Source organism: Gopherus evgoodei, chromosome 19 (genome assembly GCF_007399415.2).
Source record: "Gopherus evgoodei ecotype Sinaloan lineage chromosome 19, rGopEvg1_v1.p, whole genome shotgun sequence".
Lineage (NCBI taxonomy): Eukaryota > Metazoa > Chordata > Testudines > Testudinidae > Gopherus > Gopherus evgoodei.
Window position 1 is genome coordinate 14,696,538 of NC_044340.1, and position 24,598 is coordinate 14,721,135.

The 24,598-nt window shown below is 43.3% G+C and overlaps 1 protein-coding gene across 8 annotated transcripts in view; it reads right to left on the reverse strand.

Moving 5' to 3' along the window:
* Window positions 1–8,106: 8,106 nt before the first annotated feature.
* The window catches only part of ARHGEF12 (Rho guanine nucleotide exchange factor 12), a 97,165-nt gene continuing 80,673 nt past the window's right edge, over window positions 8,107–24,598 (reverse strand). For 7 of the 8 annotated variants that reach the window (XR_003997235.1, XR_003997232.1, XR_003997230.1 and 4 more), the window contains 9 exons: window positions 24,234–24,321; window positions 22,148–22,237; window positions 21,930–22,006; window positions 21,317–21,541; window positions 18,575–19,057; window positions 14,270–14,580; window positions 13,290–13,362; window positions 13,091–13,211; window positions 8,107–12,495 (listed from right to left, as the gene is read on the reverse strand). Coding sequence is in view for 1 of the 8 variants with exons in the window: in XM_030538449.1 (XP_030394309.1) it covers window positions 12,485–12,495; window positions 13,290–13,362; window positions 14,270–14,580; window positions 18,575–19,057; window positions 21,317–21,541; window positions 21,930–22,006; window positions 22,148–22,237; window positions 24,234–24,321 (1,358 nt within the window). In the remaining 7 variants the exon portion in view is untranslated. The remainder of the gene's footprint in view (window positions 12,496–13,090; window positions 13,212–13,289; window positions 13,363–14,269; window positions 14,581–18,574; window positions 19,058–21,316; window positions 21,542–21,929; window positions 22,007–22,147; window positions 22,238–24,233; window positions 24,322–24,598) is intronic. The other variant, XM_030538449.1, reaches the window with a different exon arrangement.

Below are 24,598 nucleotides of genomic sequence, written 5' to 3' on the forward strand. Positions count from 1 at the left end.
TTTTAAACCCCTTTGAATGAAGCCGGAGAAGTGAAGAACCCAAATGAAGCAGCAGCTGCAAAAAGCTGAAAGAAACTGTGTGGAATTTTGGAGCCAAAAGTTCAAATCCAGAATTGTTCCTGAAAGGAAAAATAGAGGGGAGCCTTGTTTCAGCACAATCCAACAGCCATGCGGCTAAGCTAGCAGGCTAAGCAGAGGGATGGCTTCCAGGAACTCATGTTCTAGTCCCACATTGGACTATGATTCACTCTGGGACTGCAGGCAAATTGCTTTGGTCTTTCTTTTCAAAAAAGTATCCATTAATATATAATGCTTCCATTTGTGGCCACCTTTTTGGGCTGATTTTCAGAGATGTGGAGCACCTGCATCTCAGTGCTTCACAGTGGAAGCGTAAGTACATCAACTCCATGAAAAATCAGGCCGAAAGTATCTCAAAGTTGGGCCCTTACCCAGTGAGATGCCCCAAATCCATGGATGCTTTTGAAAATTTATCCTCTCTGCCTCTAGGATTCTCCTCTGTGAAATATCAGATATGTACCCATCTCATGGGGATTTGGAGTACTAAGTTTGATAAAGTTCTTCAAAAGGAAAATATTATAGACACAGGGCCAAATCCTCAGCTGATATAAAACTCAGCAGAGTCCACAGACATCAGTAGAAACACATTGATTGACAGCAGCTGTGGATCTGGCCCAGGTTAACGCACTCCATTTATTATTTCAATAAGGCTAACCTCCAATGTTCCACAATCATACACCCCTGCCAAAAAGAGACTGGCTTAAAACTAATGAGATATTCATTTTATATATTTGCTTCCTCCCCCACCTTTTTATTCCAGTTTCTGGGTCTTTAGGGTGATTTTGGGTCACATTTTCAAGTGTTTTTCTGTAAGTAAAAGGACTACAAATGCACTAAAGAAAAGAAAGCTGACTTTCTTACATTCGCACAACTCTACTAGCTGAGGCTTTAAGAAAACCACCAAATATCACAACACTTGGCAATTTATTACTATGGAACCTGACCAGACACACAATCCTCGACCATCTTACTTTAAAGCAGGCCCAAGCTGAAAACATTTCAATCACCCCTTCAGCTGCGGCAAGGGGGAGGGGGCTGCTGAAGTACCAGGTCCCCTGGAATAACTTGTATTTAATTCCTTACACCGAGAACCAAAGCATACAAGTGTCAATAACTGTAGGTAAAAGATAGGGCAAGGACACATATCACTGAGCAGGTGATTTGATCAACACAAGATCCTGGCTGTAAATCAGTAGACACCAGGATACATGGTGAAAAGGTAGCAAAACCCTCATCTAATTAGACTTCAGTGCTGGGACAGGCTGGAGGAGGTGTGCAGATACGATTTCAAAGCAAAATGGGAAAAAACCCCACAGTAGGCATGTTTAATCCCATGGTCCTCATAAGGGTTGCACTGAGGACAGAGGGAAGTCACTAAGTACACATTCAAAATGGCTACAAGGCAATATTCCAAAGTGGAGGAGGCAACTGGAGAATACAGAGCTTTCCTTCTCATGTTAATTCAAGACACTGAGTGTTGTTCCAGGCTAGGAAGCAGAACCTGTATTGAAATTTCAGTGGGGGGATGCCATTCCCCCCCACCCCCCAAGTTAATATCCTAGTATAACAATAACTTCCCATAGTCTGAATTATTGCAAAACCTCCAGAGAGCAGATAGAAATGTAGATTTACTCTCCCATCCATAGAGCTCCATTTAATGCCACTTATTCAGCAGCTCTGAGTAAATATCAACAAGAAAGTTAAAACACTGATGAGGGGAAATGCTTCATGCTAAATAAGCTACAGATATCTGGAGACAAACCAGTTCAAGGAAGCAGTGGAGAGATTCAGGGTGTTGTATTCCACAAAGCCCAGCTGATGACTTGCAGCTGTAAAATAGCAGCTGGGGCAGGAAGTGCAGACCAACAGAGGCTCTCACATTGGAGACATACTGAGGGAGGCATGTTTCACAGTTTATGTTCATAGTTTTTTGGATTGTGCCATGACAAAGCAATAGTCATACCCAGAAAGGACAGGAATGGTGCAGGACACAGTTTCTAAAATTGCTTGCAAAGAGGAGGCCAAGGGAGACAGTGGGGTTGAAAACTTATTTGCCAAGTTCTCAGCCCCAACAGGGACTTACAGGCCAGCCCAGGATCATTTGGATGGTGCTAGCAGTAGCTGAGGCTCTCATTGCTCCAGCTGATGCACTGTTCCATCTACCTTCTCTCTCAGAAATCCCCTTAAATTTTCTCGTCTATGGCACATGTCTCCAGGGGACCATCTCTGTTCTCCAGTTGCCACAGTCACTGGGGTTCCCGCTCCATGGCAGTTTATGGGATGTGCTGGCAACAGGCGAGGAGTCAGAGCTGCCTCTAAGCAAAAAACTCAACAAAAAAACCCATCCATACACCAAACAAACATTTTTTGCCTATACTTCCAAGTTGCTTGATAAAAATTGATGGAAGTTCATCAGCCATGAAAACCTGCCATGCAGCTGATCAGCATTAAGCTCACCCTGTGGTTACAGACAGACAGATCAGCCATGGGTCCACATTGTGTGATACTGTAGCTCTCTGATCCTCAGCCTGCACTATGAACTCCCCTGCTAACAAGCTACTGCAGCCTGAATTCTGCACTGGATGGCTTCAGCCTTCGCTAAATTTCTCCCCAATCTTCGCTACCCACAGGCAAAGAGACTTCTTCAGGTGCATGCACAGTCCTGGTCCTTAAAATCCCTCCTCGCCTACAGGGTATATTCTATTGAATAGCAAAGTTCATCAGGAGAAATCTTTAAAGGGTCATTGCTGTAATACATTACCAAAAAGAGTCCAGAGGCAAACACCACAAAAGGCACATGGCCCCCCCAACACTTTCCAGTGGGGACGAGGATTTTCCTTCCTCTTTTTAAAATCAAAATGCATTTGGAAAGGTTTGAAGCCAGAGATTATCATCATCAAAATGCAGAGACACCCTGGATGCCCCTCTCCAACCCCTCCCACTTCACTTGGGCAGTTACTGTCTGTAAATATTTGATCATGCCTAAACTGGAGATATGAGAACTTTCTACTTCTGTGGGACATGTTCTCACTGGCTGAGCCTGTTTCTCTGATGATGCATTCACTCAATAACCAGACCAGCTGGCTGGATCACATGCCAGAGACTAGACAGCTTTCATTTTAGTCCAATCTTCATAAATATTTGAGGAAAAATAACAGCATCGACTAGCTGATGAAAGGAAAAGGTCATCAAAGACAGGCTGGGTGTGAGGAAATGCATAGGCCTTCCAACCCCATGAAAGATCTTCACTGGTATGAGATAGCATTTAAATCCTGCCCTTGCTCTTTGGAAAGCAGCACTAGCCTGCTTGCCAGCTTACTAAAAACAAGGCAATACTTAGGACACAAAGAAATGTAGGGAAAAAAAATCCAAGAAGTGAAGGATAATTTTACAGCCCCATGGGAAGAGCAGGGAGTGGAACACATTGTATTTCTATAGCAGAGGATCTCAAAGCCATTTGCAAACTTGAGCTGGCAAGCTTTTTGAGACATGGACGGTCTTTTTATTGTGCCTGCACAGCATCGAGCCCACTGGTCCATGACTGAGGTTCCGAGGAATCACTGTTAGGTACAAATAATAAATATTACCAACGCCCCAACATCCCCATTGGGTAGGCTACATCATGTAACGCTACAAATAGTGCGCCAGAGAATTTATGAAGACTTGTCTAAAGTGTAACAAATTTGTGTTAGACTTGGAGTCCTGGCTCCCACTTCCCTACTCCAATAATCATGGCTGGCAGCCAGCCAGCCATCCGGGCAATGAGTCCCAGAGAGACTTGATTCTGCAGCCAAAAAAGCCCCGAAAGAGATAGCATCTTCTGATTTTTACAGTCCTCCTCCTCCTCCCCCTCCAGCTGGGCTCAAGGGCACTGGCTGCTGGAGAAGTCACAAAGCAGCACTTGACTGGTTTATTTTGAATAAATTTATTTACAATAGTGCAGCAAAAGGAATAGACAAAACTAACATTTAAATAGGCAAAACACAAACAGCATCATTAGAAAGCACAGAGCTCAGATGACCAATTGTAATAAAGCAGTTCTCAAGGAGCTGTAGAGATGTATTGCAGAAGGGGAGAAACAGGACTCAAAACTCGGGGAAAAAAATACCAGACTCCGCTCTTCCAGATTCCTTATCTGGATCGGTGGCATGTCAAATGCCAGGGAAGCCAAAAGGTGGGGTGAGGGACACCACCAAATAATAATATATGTAGATCACCCTCTGCAGATAACACAGTAAAATACAGGCCCAGGGACAATCTTCACACAGACATTCACTATTTATCTCCAAGTACCCTCAATAGCAAGTTCAAATTTTGCTTCCCCTTCAAATTTCTATTTGATCTTGAGGAGGGGAAAAAACTACCGCTGAATAACGATAAAAAAATTCAGCACTTAAAACACCTCCACGCACAGAGATACAGTCTTCTGTAATGTGGCTTCCGCCACGGGAAAGTCACTGTAGGTCTTCAGGGTTTTTCTCCACTCCAATCCAATCAGGGATTAGAGCCCGGGGGGATTTACCCATGCTAGCGCAACTCACAACAGCCATGTGGATACAGGGGCATGAGATTCAAGTACAGGTCACCAATACAAGTACACCTCTACCTCGATATAACGCTGTCCCCGGGAGCCAAAAAAAATCTTACTGCATTATAGGTGAAACCTTCTCTAGAACTTGCATTGATCCCCCAGAGCACTGCTTTACTGCGTTATATCGAGGTAGAGGTGTACATGCTTATATAGCCCACGGTGAAGCATCTACGCAGCTAATTTTATCCATGCTAGCACTGGTCAAACTAGCACTGCTATGTCCACACGAGCTGCGATCAGCACCTCGGACTGCAGTGCTGACAGACCTTATGTCCCCCAACTTGTGAAGAATTAAGGACAAACAGCAAGAGGAAACTTCAAACTCATGGGGAAGAGTCTAGGGAGGAAAACAAAGCAGAGGCCAGAGGGGAAAAATAATTGTTCTCGTCAGCCTAGGTTACTTCTACACCTCAGCTAGGAGCATGCCTCACAGCCCTGGGCAGTCGGATTCATACTACTGGGCCTTGAGCCACCGTGCTAAAAAAATAGCAATGTGGACAGTACGGCTTAGTCAGCAGCTCAGGTTCTCAAGCCCACCCGAGCCCCTGGCTCTGAGCTCAGGTGGCTAGCTTGAGTCTCCACTGGAGCTGCACTACCATCCACACTGCTATTTTTAGCATGCTAGCTCAAGCCCCACTCGTGGGAGTGTCTATCCAGCAACACAACAGCTCTCTAAATGCCCTGCTGGTTTTGTTAGCGTTCCATTTTAAAAAGACTTCTGAACAACAAGTCTGACTTCTTCCATGAAGGGCTAAGTTTAAAACAAAATAGCTAAGACTCATCAGATGAGTCACTTTGGGGGAATCAAACAAGCACCCTACGGCCTAATGGAGTTTTATAGCCACCTGGGAAATGGTTTGACAGACACTTTGTATAAAGCTTCAGCCTTTCAGCAAGACAGCTCAAGTGCTCATACCTATGTGCATAAGGGGGGAAAATAGTCCAAAACCCTTTGATAAGGAATATACTGCCAGATTCCTTAACTACAGCACCTTGTTAAAACGCCTCTTGCTGTCAGAATATTTTATGCTGAAACATTTAGACTTTGGTTAAAAAATAAGGACGTTTCTAAATAAAACCCCCAAGCATTTAATTGCACTGGGGAATGCTTCTGGCTGGACTTGCACATCCTGCAGTAGTGCTAGAAACCTCATTATGTGTTAAAATGCATGAGTATCGGACAGTGTAACTAACTAGAAATTGGAAGTGAAACTGACTGTTCTAAATTCACTGTCAAAGCAGAATAAATGAACCAGAAAGTCCATGTGTCTGAAGTGTTATGAACTTGCTATTTGTGACACAGGGAAGGAAGTGGTGAAAAACAAGAACTTTCCAGTCAAGTAATACAATGGGGCTGCACTCATAACCAAAATTCAGTGTGAAGGCTAAACTTCCACTGCAAGTTATCTTGTGCCCGTTCACTCCCGCAAACACAGTTGATGGTCATTGGCATCTTATATATGTGAGTAGCAATACTAATAGATCACTTAGAATTATAATTCAGCAGTTTACAGATTGACGTGCAGTGTTATCATTTTTGTGGCTCAAAGTCCAATTGTTTGACTTCCACGACAAAGAGAATTCTGGCTTTGGGCTGAGTAAGACCACCACCATCTAGAGATATTCCTGGCCTTAATGCTGAAGAAAGCAAATGGAAGGGGGATGGCGCCAAGTGTAGGTAGGACAGTGTTACTTGCGTAGAAGAGAGTGGTTAATTTCGTATGTCAAATGCTTCCCTTTGCCTGGGCATCACAGGACTCACTTTACTACTTCTGCCCCATTAGACCATAAGAGCAAGCGTGTGGACTTTGTCTTGAGACTGCCACACTCAGCCCACAGGAGCGAAGAACCACAGACAAAGGACGGACAAGCACATTAAAGACACTTCCTGACCACAGGGTAACCAACACTGGGTGGGAGAGGTGCCCCGACAGGTTTTAGGAAAAGACTGAGGATTCAATAGGCACTGCAAGCAAGAGTATTTAAAAAAATCACTAGCATCTAGTACGTATTTAGAAAATGTTTCAGGGGAATCACAGAAAAGAAAGGAAAGACCTGTTAGATTATCTCGCCCAACCCCACCTGATACAGGTCTGTTCTCAATGTCATCTCCATTACTTTATCAAGACACATTGAGAAGAATGTTATATTCCCTCCATTAAAGCTTCAGGCAATTTTAGAGGCTCCAAGACAGGAATCCACTGGAACGAACAGAAATATTTCACTAAACAGCAAGTTGGTGTTTTAACTCTTATTAGGAACTGTGTGGAGTACAGACACCCAGTCATAAATGGCACACAAATGCAGAATGGGGTCGGAATATCGGTCACTATCAGCAGGGGGCACTTATATGGGGTCAGGGATTCAGGGGCAGTGTCAAGTGAGAAAGGAGCGTTAAGGGTTAGGAAATGTGGAGAACAAAGTGTGTTGCTAGTAAAAAGCTGTGGGGCATTCATACCAAACTGAGTTCATCTAACGGCAAAGTGGGACACAAGCAAAAAACCCCAATCTAACCATATGCTCTGAAAAGGGGGAGAGAATCAACTCATCTTACTGGCATTACATAACATTTATGAAGTGAGGAGTGTGCTACAGATACCACAGACAGGCAAATGAGAACCAAAAAGTTTGCACCTTCATGTACACTATACCCTGTTTCCATGATATTTCAATCTCTTACCAATTCTAAAAAAGTTATAGGATCTGACTCAAAGCCCATGGGACTCAATGGAAAAAATCTTATACACTTCCAAGGGGGTTGGATCAGGCCCATGGTAATAAAGGATCTTTGACCACAGACATCAGGAGAAAACATATGAAATGAAGTACAATGATGGCAAAGGCTGAGAAAAGATCCATTGGGAGAGAGAATTTGGTATCTGGAAATATTAATTACACTATATTGTTTACAGGTTTAGAGTGAAGGTGAATGCACTGAACAGGAGAAAGTAATTCACTTTTCTATGGAACCCACACTTAGTTCTATGGAACCAGCAACGACACTTCCTGCATGGAGCAGACACGCTGGCAACTTGGTGGGAGAGAAGGACACTGTGTCTGGAACTAGAAAGCCAAGTCAGACTTGTTGCATGACTAGGCTTTGAAAGCATTCCCTCTTACCAGAACAGTGGCATACCCTTCTCCAGATGGCAAGGATGCACACCATGTCTAGGAATAGGTTAGCTGGAGCAGGAAGTCTAAACTGTCACGGATAACAACAGGGGGCTCTGCAGGGAAGAGCTACTAATCAATAAGAACAATAGTGTTAACTATGAGAAAGGATCCACTCTTCCAGCAATTGCATCAATGAACTCTGCTAGGTTATTTGTACCAAATAAAAGCTTCCACTGTCCATCAAGTTCTCTCTTTGGAACAGTTTGTCCTGCCAAGTGCCAGGCAATAAAAAAAACCAAAACAAAAAGCAGCCAGCTAAGGACTTGGTTCCTTTAAGCTTGTTTAATGAGATTTGAACGCTTAAATTTTCTATTTCCCAGCTCCTGAAAACAGAAATACTTTTAAAATGACCAATATTTAATTCCAGAAACATACAACCTTATCCACTAAGTCATAAAAGAGCTATTTTACAAACATACATCTGGATAATTAGAACAATAGAGTTTTTTCTTAGACATTCAAACATAATCAGTAAAAATACAAGATTATTAATAAAGATATTTTTGTATTTTTTTAAAGAATATTTCCAGATTTTTTTCCTTCTTCTCTTTAAAGTAAATCTCTGTTAAGAGTACATGACTGTATGGTGTACAAAGAAAATAAGAATATTCTAGTAGGAAGAGAGTTCCAAAAGACAATTCAAAATTGAAACAGTTTGTTGGGTGTAGTATCCCTTTTGCAGTACATCTGCTTGTCAGTTGGCACCTGGAAAAGAAAAGGGATTTTTTGGGGGAGCCCAGGGGGCAAAGGCAATACTAATTACCATCAGAGACTCTAATCAAGGATCACCTACACAGTTAACAGACACTTTTTCCAGCCAAAGGGGCACAGCTTCTGTAAGAGTCAGAGTGTATCTACGTTTTATAGATGTTGTGTTTCTATTGGAAAGACTGGATCTAGGCAGAGGGATGTGGTGTAAAAGCTGACCAGGGCATCTAAGCCCTTGGATTTTCACACCTGATCCTCCTTTCTGATCCTGCCCCTCAGATGGTTTAGTCTCCTCTCCCTACAGAGGAAGCAAGATAGAGAAACCTGAGCAAATGCGGCCTAAATAGTATTGCCATCTGCATCACTCCCCTTCTTGTGGGACAAGACACTCTGTCTGTTACAAACCCACACAACCCAATTCTTTCTAGCCCTATGAACTAAATCCCATAACACCAGATGAACACACTTCTCAGAAGGGACTGCAGAGTGCATTGTAGCAATCTTTCCTCACTCTCAAGATGAGAAACCCCGGGTCATCTTTTTATTTAGAAAAAAACAGAATCGTATCAGAAAACACATGTCCAGTCTGAACAAGGGAACATACAATCACAGGCCAGGTCATCTCGCGCTGGACTGGAAACTGGAATTTACAGAAGGGATAACCCATGGCTACTGAAGCAAATAAAAATGAGAACACTGAAAAGTGCATTTGAACGTCAGGCCCCCACCCCACTTCAAAATGAACCATGCCTGGGGTCTGCAATACAGTAGATGTGCTAGGGAGTGAAATGGAATCCCAGTGATTTCAGGTCACGGTGCTGGGGAAATGAAGGATCCCTTATCCCTCACCAAGGAATAATGCCCTTAACGTGCGATTGATCAATAAGGAAAAACAAGTAGGACCAAACACAACGAAGCACATCATTTCACCTCCCATAAAGGTGGGTCTCCGTAGTGTACCTTGCTTTGCTAGCTCAAGAAGATACCCATTATCTCTCCTATGCCACTCCTACCAGCCAAATCATTTCACAGATTCATGTGTCACCCCCACTACCACAGCTGAGAATGGGACAGTCAACATTTCCCCTTATACATCTGGAGAGGTTGCAGAGACAACATCCCATCCCACTTCTCTCTGGACTAAAGGCTATGGCTAAGTTAGTATTTTAGGGCCACTCTCCCACCCCTGCAGCCCCAGTACTGGTAACCTGAATGCAAGTCTAGATGACACACTAAGGTCACTCTCTACCTTCACTGGCCCTTCTGCCACCACCACCTCTGGTGGAGCTGCACTGACAGTAAGAGTGGTGGGAGATTTGCGCCCAAATGCTAGTGCACATAAGGCAGAGGAGTCAGACAAGCCAGGACATGGAACTGCAGACCATTCCCCACTAGGCCATCATTACATACTCATCTCTCCGCTGCTTATGCAGCATGCTTCTCACCACGAACATTAGGCTTCCTGCACCTAGTAAGGAGCCTGGAGAGACCTCAGGAGTCACAATGGCAAAAAATTTGGCCATGACTCTCTCCTAGATCCCATCAGCTCCACTGGGCTTTGAACCTGCGTTTGGACAATGGGTCTGAACTCTGTTTATTAAATGCAGCCCAAAGTAGGGAGGGATCTACGCTCAAGCACGGCTTAGGCAGCTCTGGAAATGGGTTATACAGGCTAGTGTGGTAGGGCTATACCAACTGCTCCAATTCATGCAGCAGGAAACTCAGCTCTTCCATCCATCCCTGGAAGAGAGAGACACCTTGCTGATAAAGCGAAGAGGCTAAGGGGGAAGAAACAATAGCTATAAAATGAAAAGGGTGTCAAAAACTAAACTTGGCCATGGACCAAGATATCTTTGTGGCAGTATTGGGTAAAACGGAGACTCCACACAGCGTCAGGCACCATTTGTTCCAACAGTTTAATTTCTGGGTTCATTAGAGCAAGTCTAGATGTTTAAAGCTAACAGAACCATACGGCTGGGGTTGGGTGCAGAGCTCTGCTTGTCTGACACTGGAAGGTCTTAATTGATGCCGATCGTGTGTTCATACAGGTGTAACACAGGAGAATACTGAAACACAGTGAGATGCCACTGCCAGTCCACAAGGGAACATTTGGGCTTGCATTGGGAACGTGGGGATCCTGCTGGGGAAGTGCTCCATGCACTTGGCTTCTACAAGAGAATCCTCCCTGCTCTCCAATGGCCCCAACTTGTAAAGTGGATCCAAAGTTATCTCTGTTCAACCTACAACAAACTGGATATTCTTTTAAAATTATTATCATCATCATCATTATTATTATTGAGGAAAAGGACAAGAACTGGCTTTTACATCACACGAATGGAAAAGCAGTTTTGATCCTCTGTCATTAGCAACAGGGAAAATGGAGCAGGGAGAACAACCTTTCTACTGACCAAAGATATTCTTCACACATCATGGTCCATGCAGTAATGCACACTTTTTCTAAGAGGGGAAGAGGATTTACTGGTTTGGCACGTTATTCAGTTCCGTGGTAAAAGTCTATATCTTGGGTACCTGCAGAAAGAATGCGTCTCACACACTTTAAATTACCAGTTTGTGATTCCGGAAATTTGAGAGACTGAGAACGTCCTGAATCAACTGTCCCCTAGCAGGTAGTGCCCATCCTAGCACCCATTTCAGAGCAGGCACTATCAATAACCAGTCTGGAGTGTCCAGGGCTAGTTCTGTTACGAGCTTGCATTTTGCAGGGTCAGTCTGGAATGAAGTCCAACAGAAAATTGTTTGAACTGGCCTATGGGAAGTGCTAGAGAACTGGGTCTGGTTCCAGCAGTTCTGCCTTCTCTGCAAAGCACCTATCTGAGAGCACTTTGGTACAATCAGTGCAAAAAACCCAAAAACACGCCCCCCCCATGAAACTAAGCAAGACATACCTCCAGGTACTAACATTTACTGGCCCTATAATCAGCAGTACCTGTGGCTAACTCAAATGGCAGCCAATGTTCATTCAGTAGTGATTCAGTGAGATACCTCCACCTACCCCACATTTCTGGGTTTACATTTTTTCCTGCATGATCTGGTGAACGGTTACACAAGTGCTGGAGCTCCAAACATTGTTTATCGCTTTAAACAGGAGACAATTATCAAGGCCAACAAAGTCAAGAAAAAAAAATTAAACCCAGCTTTCTCCTCTCCCTGTCAGAGACCCCAAGTCAATGAACGGGACCGCCAAGGGGAAAAATGGTTTCCTAATTTCAAGTGCCTGGCTATTTAGTGCATGGAGAATTCTCATTGCACATGAGCTACACACAACAGGGAATCGCTCCAAAAGGAGCCAGTTCACAGGCTGTTGAATGTAGCCAGTTCCCACCAAAGGTCATAAGAACGCCTTTGCAAATAACTGTGTGTGGCAGTTGGGTTGCCAGCAGGGAGCATGGAGTCCAATCCAGTGAAATCAAGATAAAATACACCCCTCCCCCCTCCCTTCTCGGATATGAACTTTGCTTCTGGAGCAGCGGCATCCAGAGTGCACTAGATTCCAAGGGCTAGAACTGTCACTACCCAATTAAAACAAAAGCAAATAAAAATTAAAATGTGCTTTTGATACATGGAATGAAGTCAAATAAATACATTGATTTTTTAAAATGTCTAAATACATTTTTATATCCTACACCCAAAGCTCTGTACATTTGGTTTGGTTTTTTGTTGTTCTTCTGAATCAAACACAAAATTTCCGGTAGCAAGATGTGGAGGAGAGAATGGAGGAGAGAATGGAAGAGATTCTCTCACTGACAAACTAGTGCAGATGCCCCACAGGGAAAGCACCCCATCCCCACTCTGCTAGAGTATGGTTAGCACTTGGATGGTCCACAGACAGAATGCTCTCGTCTCGGAGTCTGCATGGAAGCTAGGAGGCGCTGATTCTCTCATCCAATTTTCAGCCACTTCCGGAAAACGTGACTAACTTTTGTCTGAAAAGGAAAGAGATGGTAGGGGAAAAACAGGCCACAAGAGAAGTGAGCATCATGAACCCTTCCAAACGCACAGCCAATTCAGACAGCACTGTTTGTAGGGATAACTGTGCGCCACAGCTGACTTGGAGAAAACACCTGCAGGCATCACAGGAATCTGCTCAAACCAAATTTCAAGGAGTTGTGGTGACTGCTTTATGCCGTGTCAATGGTGTGCATGGTGCTTCACACAGAAAAGTAAGAGGGGCCTAACCCAGAAGATCTTACAATCTAACGCGTAAGAATGGCCATACTGGGTCAGACCAAAGGTTCATTTTGCCCAGTATCCTGTCTTCCAACAGTGGCCAATGCCAGGTGCCCCAGAGGGAATGAACAGAACAGGAAATCATTAAGTGATCCATCCCCAGCTTCTGGCAAACAGAGGCTAGGGACACCGTCCTGGCCAACAGCCATAATTCATCTGACTTCAGTCCCTAAACCAAGCTGAACCCCTTTGAAAGGCAAGCCGAACATCTTATTCATGGGCTTGTGGTGGAGAAAAGGAAAGTGAAGGAGAGGTGCCTCCAACTTCACACATCCTCAGAGAAGGCAATACCTGATCAGCAGATTTATGATATTGTGGAACCAGCAGCTTCCAAAAGTCTGAAGCCATAATGACATCTCTCAAGGCTTTTGTTTGAAAGATCAATAACCGGCTTTGTTCATTGTCCTTAGTGCTAGAGTTCAATGATATTTTAACACATTATCATTTAGAAACAGGCACTGGGAGAAGGGATGAGGTGTTGTTCACATACCTGAATGCTCATCTGTGGGGGCTGAGCCAGCCAGCCTTTGGTGAAGGAGAGTGGTGTAATTTTCTTCAACTTCCTGAAAGACAAAATCCATGTGGCCTTTTATTTCTGTTCCTACTGAACCTCCAGAGAGCTCTTCTCTTAGAATAGGAAACATTTTAGTGGAGCTGACTGGATTGTAATTACACGTTACTGAACACGTTCCATTGCCAGCTCTCAAACCATCACTAGCACTGGCGAAAAGTTCCTCCATCAGGGAAAAGTCTGCGCGATTCCTTATTCCTTTTGGATCTTGGTTCCATTAGAACTAAGCAAGAAGGCCCGCTATTTCCACAAAGAGCGGACAGGTCTCTTGGCAAACAGTACTCCAGGCCCCATTTCTTTGGAAGAGGTGGCTGTGATGGACTAAGAATAACCCTCAAGATGGGACAGAGAATCCCCAGAATGCAGATGAAGTGACTTGGAAATTAGTGGCTTTGAAATACTTACTATTGGCACAATGGGGATTTTGACTCCCTTTTTGCATTATTATCAATAAATGCTAATTGGGTAAATATTTCCAGGTCAGTTATGCCTATTCCCAGGTGGTGGGTCCACCTCCCCACTCCCAATTTCTGCAGCCTTATTCTAACACCCTAAATTAAAGTTCCACTTCTCATAAATTTGGAGAACTGTCTGCATCTCCAAAATTGTCTGCAACTACATATTTTTAACATCTGCCCATATTTATATAGAGCACCTGGTTTCTCCTGTCCCTTTCCCTGGAGATCATCCAAGGACACACAAAAACACACACACACACACACACACACACGCACACTCAGGTCTTATCACACAAGCACTTGTATTTGGGGAAGAAAGCAAACCCAGAAAGGTACAGGAACCCTGTACTTTACCTGGTTTGCTTTCTTCTCCTAAGCTTGCTTTTTTTCCCAAAACAGTGAAGGCGAAATCTGAATAATTCAAATAAACATGTGTTGTACCTTTAAGTGTTCAAGGTCCGCCTCTATCTTCTGAATGTACTGCATCATTTGGATACGTGACTCTACGGACAAGTGGGGGCTCGGTGCATCGGAGCACAATTCGTCCATTGGTCCCCAGCGGGAGGCCATAAATTCCTCAGCAAACGGGGAGCTCCCTTCATCTGACTGGGCATCTCGTGGGGAAACTGGCTGCCGGTGTGCTGAGTCCAAAGATGAGTGGCCAGCAGTGCACTGTAGAACTAGAGAGGACACGTCCTCATCTGTAGAGCTCTCCTGCACAGTTCCATATCCATCAAGGATCAAATAATTTCCTGTTAAGAGAACAGTTTTGTTCTAGCACCACCAGGTCAATAAAATCACCAGGAGTCACTGAACTAGAGAGACAATTTAATTGGACTTTAAAAAAAGAACTGATGAAAGCTTCATTTCGTCATGTTTTAAAACTGACTAGATAAAGCATCAGAGGATACCCTGCAGAGCCCACCTTGAACTGGTTTGGACTAGATTGGTTCTGAATGGGGAACAGTAGAGGTGTACATAGGGTCTGCTGTTTGAGCAGCATAGGATTAGATAACCCAATAGGGTTTTTCTCTGTCTTGTTCTGTGTTTCTCTCATGAGAGGGTATCTTAAAAATATTCATGTGCATGCTACTAATTATTACAATGGAATCCAGGCTAGCCACCAATCATACTGCTGGGTGTCTAACTGGAATTCGCTATTCAGTTTCAGAGATTTTTGCTAGGTTACACTCAAATTTAGATTGCTAATAGAAGGTTCTATAAAATATGCAGTATTAATAGAAATAATGGGACACCAATTTTTAAAAAAGGTTCCAGAGTTGACTGTGACAATTACAAGCCAATCAGCCTGACTTCAGCATCAGGCAAATTGGTTGAAACTACAGTGAAGAACAAAATAATCAGACACAGATGAACACAATTTATTAGGGAAGAGTCAACACACCTTTTGTAAAGGGAAATCATGCTGCATCAATCTGAATTTAAGAGGGGTCAACAAACATTGATCCACTGGATATAGTGTGCTTGGACTTTCAGAAAGCCCTTGGTAAGATCCCTCACCAAGGCTCTTCAGCAAAGTAAGGAGCCATGGGATTAGAGGGAAGGGTCTCTGATGGACAAGTAACTGGTTAAAAGATGGGAAACGAAGGGCAGGAATAAATGGTCATTTTTCACAATGGTGAGAGATAAATAGCAGGGTCCACCAAGGATCTATACTGGGACCTGTGCTTTTCAACATATTTATCAACGATTCAGAAAAAAGGGCTCAATAGTGAGGTGGCCAAGTTTGCAGATGATGACATGACATTATTCAAGATAGTTAACTCTTCACAGTCAGCCTTGGACTTATCAAGGGATCTCACAGAACTGGGTGACTTGCCAACAAAATGGCAGATGAAATTCAACACAGATACACACAAAGTAATGCACACTAGGAAGTATAATCCTAACTAGAGATACAAAATGACAGAGTCTAAATTAGCTGTTACCACTCAAGGGATCATAGAACCATTGTGGACAGTTCTCTGAAAACATCTGTTTAATATGCATTAGCAGTCAAAAAGGCTAACAGTGTTAGGAACCATTAGGAAAGAAAGAGAGAAGACAGTAAATATCATAATGGCACTATATAAAAGCCCATGGTACGCCCACACCTTGAATACCGCATGCAGTTCTGGTTGCCCCATCTCAAAGAAGATCTCTGTATCTTTTCCAATTCTAACAGAAGGCTACAAAAAATATTTGGGTATAGAACAGCTTCCATAGGAGGAGAGGTTTAAAAACCTGGATAGTTCAGCTTGGAAAAGACGACCAAAGGAGGTATGATAGAGATCTATAAAATCATGAATGGTGAAGAGAGTGAGTAAGGCATGTTATTTATCCCTTCACATAACACAAACCAAGGGTCAGTCATCCAATGAAATTCAGAAGCAGCACTTTAAAAATAAAAAAAATAAAATAAAAAAAATTCCTTCACACAACACACAGTAAACCTGTGGGACTTGTTGCCAAGGGGTGTTGTTAAAAGGTTAAAAGTATAACTTGGTTCACAAAAAAAAAAAAAGAAAAGGAAAAAATCCGACGTTCAAGGAGGATAGGTCCATCAATGCTACTAGCCAAGATGGTCAGGGATAAAGGGATGCATGCTCCACGTGTCCCCAAACATTTGGCTGCTAGAAGCTGGGACTGGACAACAGGAGATGGATCACTTGATTAATTGCCCTGTTCTGTTCTATTCCTTTGAAGCATCTGGCTCCAGCTGCTGCTGGAAACCAGACTACTGGGCTAGATGGACCACTGGTTTGATCCCGTATGACCAATCTTATGTTCTTAATTATTTTCACGTGCCACCGGAATTTTGTCCTTAATTTCTCTGCAGTGTTGCAGCTATGCTAGTGCATGAAAACCAAAAATAGAAATTGACCAGAATGGGTCTATCTAGTTTTAAAGTCCCTGCTTAGCTATGCAAAAAGTGAACAGTACAAGAAGCAAAAAACACATTAAATTTTTTAAGCTGTTGGTTCACTTTTAAATAATTTAAAGTGCTTTAACACAGAAAAGAAGAGAATATGATTTTCAATATATGATTGGATGGCATCATTGAGCCATTCAGAAACAAGCTCATCACAACAAAGTCCAATTTTTAAATGAAGTATAGTTATGGATAAGGTGTTCCAAGTCTGACAGCTACTTGCACTGCAACATGCACATGACAGATTAACTCCATCTTCATTCATAAAGTAGAGCACCACTACTTCAGATGCACAGCAGGATCACAGGGCCATCTCTCACAGAACCTGCAAAGCCCCAGGAAAGCATGTGCAGCTGCCATCTTGGACTACCTGTCTAGTCAGACCCAAATGCATACAACCTCTCTGCATGCCTAAAAAAAGAGATTGTTTCAAGGTGCCACTCAGGAAACCATTACTTTATATACTGATATATAAACAAGAAAAGCTTCTAAGAGCTTCAGACCTGGTGACAGGGAGTCTGTGGAGACTATTACCAAGCAAAGCCAAACTGGAGAAAGCTCCTTTTTGAAGCTCAAGCAAGAAAAAACAAAACTATGGCCATAGAGTGGCATGTCTCACGTGACTGTAAAATCCCCCCTGCACAGTTATTCCCAGGGGTCACACATTGAAAAAGTGACAACACTGTACATGTTGCATTGTTGAGACTCATTGCAGAGTACCAAACCATCACTCTTATGTTCTTTGGAAACAAAATATTTTGTCTCAATTTTTTTTGTATCAAGAGGAGACAGATAATGGAGACATTCTAGTTCACTGATGATTTCTGTAGGTGATCCAGAAGGATCTCTGTATACATATAATCATGCCTAATAGGCTCTTTCTATACAACCAGGGGTGTAATCTGCAACTTGGGTAGACAGTCCCGTGATCACTTTAAGCTAACTCACTATAAACAGCAGTGAAGACACAGCGGCATGGGCCTCAGGAGAGAGTTATACAAGGCAGCCTGATCCCTTGGGTACATAAACATTTGCAAGTCTACGCTGACACTCGCACCTCTATGTCCTCACTGCTATTTGTAGAGAGTTGCTAGATTACAAATTACATTCCCAGTTGCTGTGTAGAATGTAGCAGAGTTAGTACTTTGGGCATACGGTGGAAAGACATTTCAGGAAGGGATATATTCAAGGAGAAGGTTATTTCGTAAGTTTGGGTATGCAGTCAAGTCCCCATAGTGTTCTGGAGAGAGACAGAGGGTTGACAGTGGGAAAAAGGGATATGTTGACAGACTTTTGGGAGAGGAGTTATGCACCACCACTTGCTGGGAGTCTGAAGTGGGAGACTGGGAGAATACAGCTTTGGAGAGGTCCTTGGTACATTGATGCTGTTCAGAGGCTAATAGAACCCTCTCCCTTTTGATGCACCTGGGCTAGAGCCAGGAATTCTTAATTTCTTCAGCTCTACTCTACGATAGGCTATTAACTTAGCAGTATCTCAGTTTCTCTTTTAATCAGCCATCCTTCAGGGTGTTGAGGTAATAATTTAGTTCATGTCTGTACATCATTTTTGAAGTGCAGAGGACTAGCTATTTTGATATGTCCAAAGCTAAAAAGACTTCTAAAGACCAGAAGAACTATGTGTCAAGTGTCCTGTACTGAGTCAGCAAGGGAGATTCCACCAAGAAAGCATAATTGTGCTTCTTTTTAATCACATATTTCCTATTCATTTCTGGTCTCTGAACGCAATCAAGTCTCTGGCATTTGAGCTGTGCTGGCCATAACTCAATGTACTGTGTAAAGTGGGATAAGCTCACCTGAGATCCGTAAGTGCACCTCCTCATCCTCCTTCCTCTCCATTACTTCACCTTCCAATGGATTCTCATCGCTGTGGGTGTCACGAGCATCAAAGTAGTGCTCTCCACTGTCATCAGTACCCACTTCTTCCAGCTCTGGGGTAGGGCTCTCCAGGTTCATGTTCACGTGGTCCATTACTAAATTGTTACTAGACCTGGTGTCTCTAGACCCCAGCTGCACAGCATCCTGTGGAGCTGGAAACTCAGTTGAAGTCCGGAGGCCATAACAAGCTGCAGCTTCACTACTTCCTGTTCCAGGAGGCATGTGGTCTGTTCCAGGCTGCTGCATCTTGCCATTAGAATGCTGTAGTCCATGCTGGATACCACTCTCTGCCTGGCCACCCCGGGAAATGGTCCTATACCTGGGTAAACATCGCCAGTCTTCAAGGGTCCCCTTCTCAGACATGCCCAGCTGCTGCACCAACAACTGCTTCAGCAAGCCCACTGAAAGGAAAGGAAACATGGAACATTCACTGAACGGTATAAACCGTCTCCGTTGTACACTCAATGAGACAGATGGTATGATGCCTCTTTCTGAAAGAGTTCACTATGACCAGCTCTCTCACTGTTTCTGTTGCAAAGGCGGGGAGAGAGCTACAAAGAAATGGTTGGAGCACTGTTGTATTACTTTGTGCCTTATCTCACAGGATATCAAATCATTTCACAAAGGTGAGTAAGTACTGTAGTATTATCCTCAATTTACTGATGGGGAAACTAAGGCACAGACTGGTTAGTAGCTTAACTAAATCACCCATCAAGTCAGTGGCAGTCATGAGGAGAATCCAAATCCCCTGATTTCCAGTCTCAACTGCTACATAATGCTGGTGTATTGGGAATGTTCAAGTTAACAGAACATTAACATCACAGGCTGAAGCAAAGATCCTATTGCAGATTCAAGGGAAATTACTTTTTCATGGCACAAACCTTCTTGTTCTAAATGTTGGGATGCAAACTCCCCCAACAAGTTCATACAAATATTCAGAATCTCTAAATTATATGGGAGATTCTTATTTGGTCTGTGTCCTATGATGCTTTAGTTCTCACTCAAACTACTTAAACACTACTACTTAAGAACAAGCAGGTATAATGCAGTCCAAGTGCTTCACGTAACTATAAGCTGACACTTGCATAATACCCACAGTTTGAGAAATGCTATCAGTGGTGGCTGGTGAGTCTTGCGCACATGCTCAGGGTTTAGCTGATCGCCATATTTGGGGTCAGGAAGGAATTTTCCTCCGGGGCAGACTGGCAGAGGCCCTGGAGGTTTTTCGCCTTCCTCTGCAGCGTGGGGCATGGGTCACTTGCTGGTGGATTCTCTGCAGCTTGAGGTCTTCAAACCACAATTTGAAGACTTCAATAACTCGGACATAGGTTAGGGGTTTGTTACAGAAGTGGATGGGTAGGGTTCTGTGGCCTGCTTTGTGCAGGAGGTCAGACTAGATGATCATATTGGTCCCTTCTGACCCTAAAATCTATGAGTTCCTAAAACAAAGCAGCCACCTGGTTGAATGGAAGACACTTGGAGCAACATGAAGTGACCCATTACTATTGCTAGAGGGCATCTCACTAAATCTTAGCGTCAGTGATTTGTCCTGACTGCTATGTAACGTGACATCCAAGTCCCCCTAGAATGAGCTTCCACTAACAATCCAAGAGCCCAAGAACTAGAAATACTTGAAAGCACCTAGTCCTAGAACAATGCTTTGAATTCTGTAAAAATCTGATACAATATGGATCAAAAGACCCAGGATAACCTGTTAGACTGAAGAGACCTGTATAGAGGCAAGGAACTCAGTCAAAGCACCTGTAATGCCTTGAGCTAAGAGGGCCAATAAAGAAGTGATATAGACCACTCCCAGTAGCACAGTTCAGTTTTGTTTAGAGGCACCACATCCATCTCAGAGTTACCAAGGAAGCATGTTTGTGCCCCACCTGAACATCAGTAAGGTAGCTGGGAGATCATATTTAGGAACGTACAAATGACCGTACTGGATCAGATCAGTTGTCAGTATTAGTCCTGGCTCTGATACAGGCCAGGATGACACTTCAGAGGAAGGTGCAAGATATCTTCAAGTGAGAAAATATGGAATAACTTGCTCAAAGGGGAAGTTCTTCCTAAATGCCTCAGCTAGAGGTTGGTTTACAGCCTAAGGTTCTAGATGACTTCCACACTGTTCCTTTTCCCCCCAAGCCTTACTAATTTTAACTCTAGGTGTTCTTGTTATCCAAATAAATATACAAACCCTTTCTGAATACTGCTGAAAAATGGTGGCCTAGATAATATCTTGTGGCAATGAGTCCCACTGGTTAACTGCATGTTGTATATATTAAAAAAAAAAACTTGGTGCCTGAAACAATACTTTGCATATCATGCATAAATTGTTACTCCACTTCCCCAAAACACTTCATGGACAAGAATGAAGAACTCCTCATAAATCAGTATTATTCCAGTCTGAGATGGGCACATGAAGGCAGAGGACGACTTGCTCACATTGTAACTTGCTTGCAATATAACAAGCTCAGGAGTTCCTGATTTCTAGCCCATTCTGCCTTATAGCCCAGATGTGAACATAAGAACTTCTACTACGAACAGACAGAAAATACTGTTTTAGCCCAAGGGGTCAACTTGTCCATCTGAAATTTCTGAGATCCAAATCAAGACTCATCAGGGCCACTTCTGTCCATAGCATCATAGTTACTTACAGTTTCTTAGTGCATCTAATGCCCACCGCTCTCCTGAGATCTGGAAAGGGACTGGCAGTCCATAGTGCGCAGAGGATTCTTCTTTGAGAGTCAATTCTGCCCGTTGCTCTTTCTCAAAGTGTCTTCTAGTCCCAAGAAGATCTTCTACCTCTGATTTCTCAGCCATGATTGCTGAAGGAGACTGTGCCTTCAGCATCAAGGGAGACTCAAGTCCTAAATCTTTATCTAGCCAACAGAAACGACATAATCAAGTTTGATGCCCCACTACATATTCTCAGCTACCCATAGGGTGAAAAATTAAACTGCACTGCACTCTCTTTGACGAGGACAATTTGAGGATGCGTATCTGTCAAATGGGCTATTATTTTTAAGTAGCTGAACCTCTGCAGAATCTCCTTTCCTGCAGTTTAAGGGTAGCTGGGAAAGACTAGCGGGTATACCTCAGACTGTGTTTCACCCTCCAACAGGGCCTCTAGTCTGAAGGCTTTTCTGAGCCAAGGGAAAAGAAAAAACACACACACCAACTTTCACTGCCGCAGAAAGATCCCTTTAGTGTGAAAGACAAAGCCTATCACTCTTATACTGTGTCCAGCACACTAGCTTACGCTGTTACCTGGACTCTGCATACCGCTGGCAGGGATATCATGCTGTTCTTTCAGCTTCTGCTGCTCCTCTTCCTCACGCTCTTCGCTGCAGGAAGGAGAAAAAGGACCAAATTCTGTGAAACCCATGTGTTCCTACCACTCTAACAGCCTCAATGTTTTGGTGATCCCCTTCAGGAACGGACAAAAGCCACTAAAAAAACCAAAGCCAAAAGTGATTTTTACTTACTCGCCAGGTCCTGATTGTGGTAATGGAATCGGCCTTTTAGATGCCTTGACTTTTACTGTTCCTGCCATCCGAGCTATCAGGTCCTGCCATCTGCAAGAGGCCAAAAATGAGAGACACAATACACCTGAAGCATAAAAGGATGCTACTGCATGTAAGGTTTTTTAACCCAGCTAATAGACTTTTTAAAATCCTGCTACATTGTTTGCCTCAACATCTTGTGGCAGTGAGTTGAATTCCACAGGTATCTGGTGCCGTCACCATAGTTAACAAAGCAGACGCTCCAGCCCTGGAAAACAAATGCACCGACCTCAGCAGAAACCACACAGATGCAGAAGTGGGAGGTTCAATCCAGCAACGAAAATGAAGCCAGAAGTACAGCAATGTATGCAATGGCCTGAAGCGAATCTATTCCTCAGTGAATTGCGGGTGCCTGGGATTTTTTTTTTACATTTTACACAGAACATCAAAAAAGAGATTTTATTTTTTTCCATAAAATTCTCAATGTAACAAAATACAGTAAAAGTTTGGGGGAGGGATTCCTGCAGTCTGAATATGGTTTGTTACTACAGGATTTCTTTTGGAATGAAACCAGTTCTATGAATGTAGCCCTAGAAGCAAGCTTTGCCTCCAGCCAGTTTTTTAAAAGCTGAAAATGCACTGAACACAGACATTCCTGAAAGGCAGCTCTAATTTCTGCACTTCAGATTTAATATTCAATTCCAGATGCCAACTCAATGAACAAAAACTTGGTGACTCCGAATAAGTCTTTGTTATCGTAACTGCACCTCACTTGAAGGAAGAGCCCACAAATTTCTTTGTCCACATTGAACCTTTAAAATTTCTAATTAATGTTTTACCTTTAAAGGGAATTGCAGTGCTCGTTAAAAGATGCTAGACTGACAATCCTGGGAACTGAAATTCTCTCTATTGCCAAAGAGCAAGAACAGCACCGACAGTAGCAGCTAAAACTACCTCTCTACACGCACCATTTATAAGCTCAGTTCTGGATGATTTTCTCTAGGGGGCAGGGGTGAGTTCACCCCAGGACTCAGTCAATCCTCTGCCCTCTGTGCGGAGACAGCAGATAACAGTGTCTAGTTACCAGAAATTCTGGCAGTATTTCACATGTTGTAACACCTGTCCACAATGAACTTGGGTGAGATCCACCAACTAATCTCACATAACACAGGCCACTCACCCACTGTATGGCAAGTTTTGCTTACTGGAGATGAAGGGTCAGTTTCAAATCCCTAACAGTGACAGAAGGGACATAATCTCATTACCAACCACTAAGAAGCCATCAAGTCTTCCAGGGCAGTATTTTCCTGAACTACAATGGTTACAAGACATAATATGGGGGTACCAGAATGTTATTGATGCAGCTGATTTTCAACTTTCATGCACATGAGCAGTTTGTATCACCACCTTTGTACCAAAGCTAGCAATTCTGGATTTTACCATTGACGATGCATTTTATATTACACAAGTGCTGATGCACATGGCACTGTGCAATATGTATAAAATACCATACAAACAAATCCACACCCTGAGGTGTTCACGGTCCAGAGGCAAAGCACTCTCATCTAAGGCAGAATGAAGAACAGTTCAGACAGGGACTTGAAATCATCAATTATAGTACTTTTGCGTTTCCTGCCACTCTGTAACATGTTCCAAAATCCTGAAGGTACCCAGGACAGATGGTAGGTTCTAGGACTCTGCATAGAGATGCAGGACTACGTCATTGATTTATCCGACAGTTAAACCACGTGGGTCTCATTAGCCCCAACTCACCAAGATGTTTTAAAAAGAGAAGCACTTGTAAGGCAAGAGAAGGGCTAGGAGTGAGACACAAGACATAACCAGGAAAATCTCTAGAAACAGCCTGAGCTGGCAAAGAGTTATTATTGTTGTTCTTAAGAATTAAGGAAAATTCCCAGTGGGGTGACAGGTGAGAGTTTTCATTCATTAGCTCATTATCTTGAGCTCAGCTCACACATACCCACAAGCCCCTCTAGAGTGAAACTACTACTCAGATGTAAGATTTCCTCTCTCCACCACAGCAGAGGTAACCAAGCCCATCACTTACACAGTCTTTTCAGAAACAGTCTGTGCCACCAATTCATAAATCTGGGCGCCGTTTTCGGACATGGAGATGACAAAGAAAGCTTTGTTATCTGGAGAGACACAAGAGCAGAGTAATTGCATCTGATGCCTCGGCCTGAACAACTGTATCCCAAGTTCACTGAAACCAGGCAGATACCCACTAAGGTGTACTGCAGGGAAATTCTGTGAAATAAACCAGCAGGCCAACTACATAAATACAAAGACGTTTCGCTCTCTAACACAAAATGGGACTCTGGCTTCCAGGCCTGACAAAATAGTTATTGCTCCTCCCACCTCTTTAAAGTAGATTTATTTCCCCCACCCCTTCTCCAGTCACCAGGCAGTTCT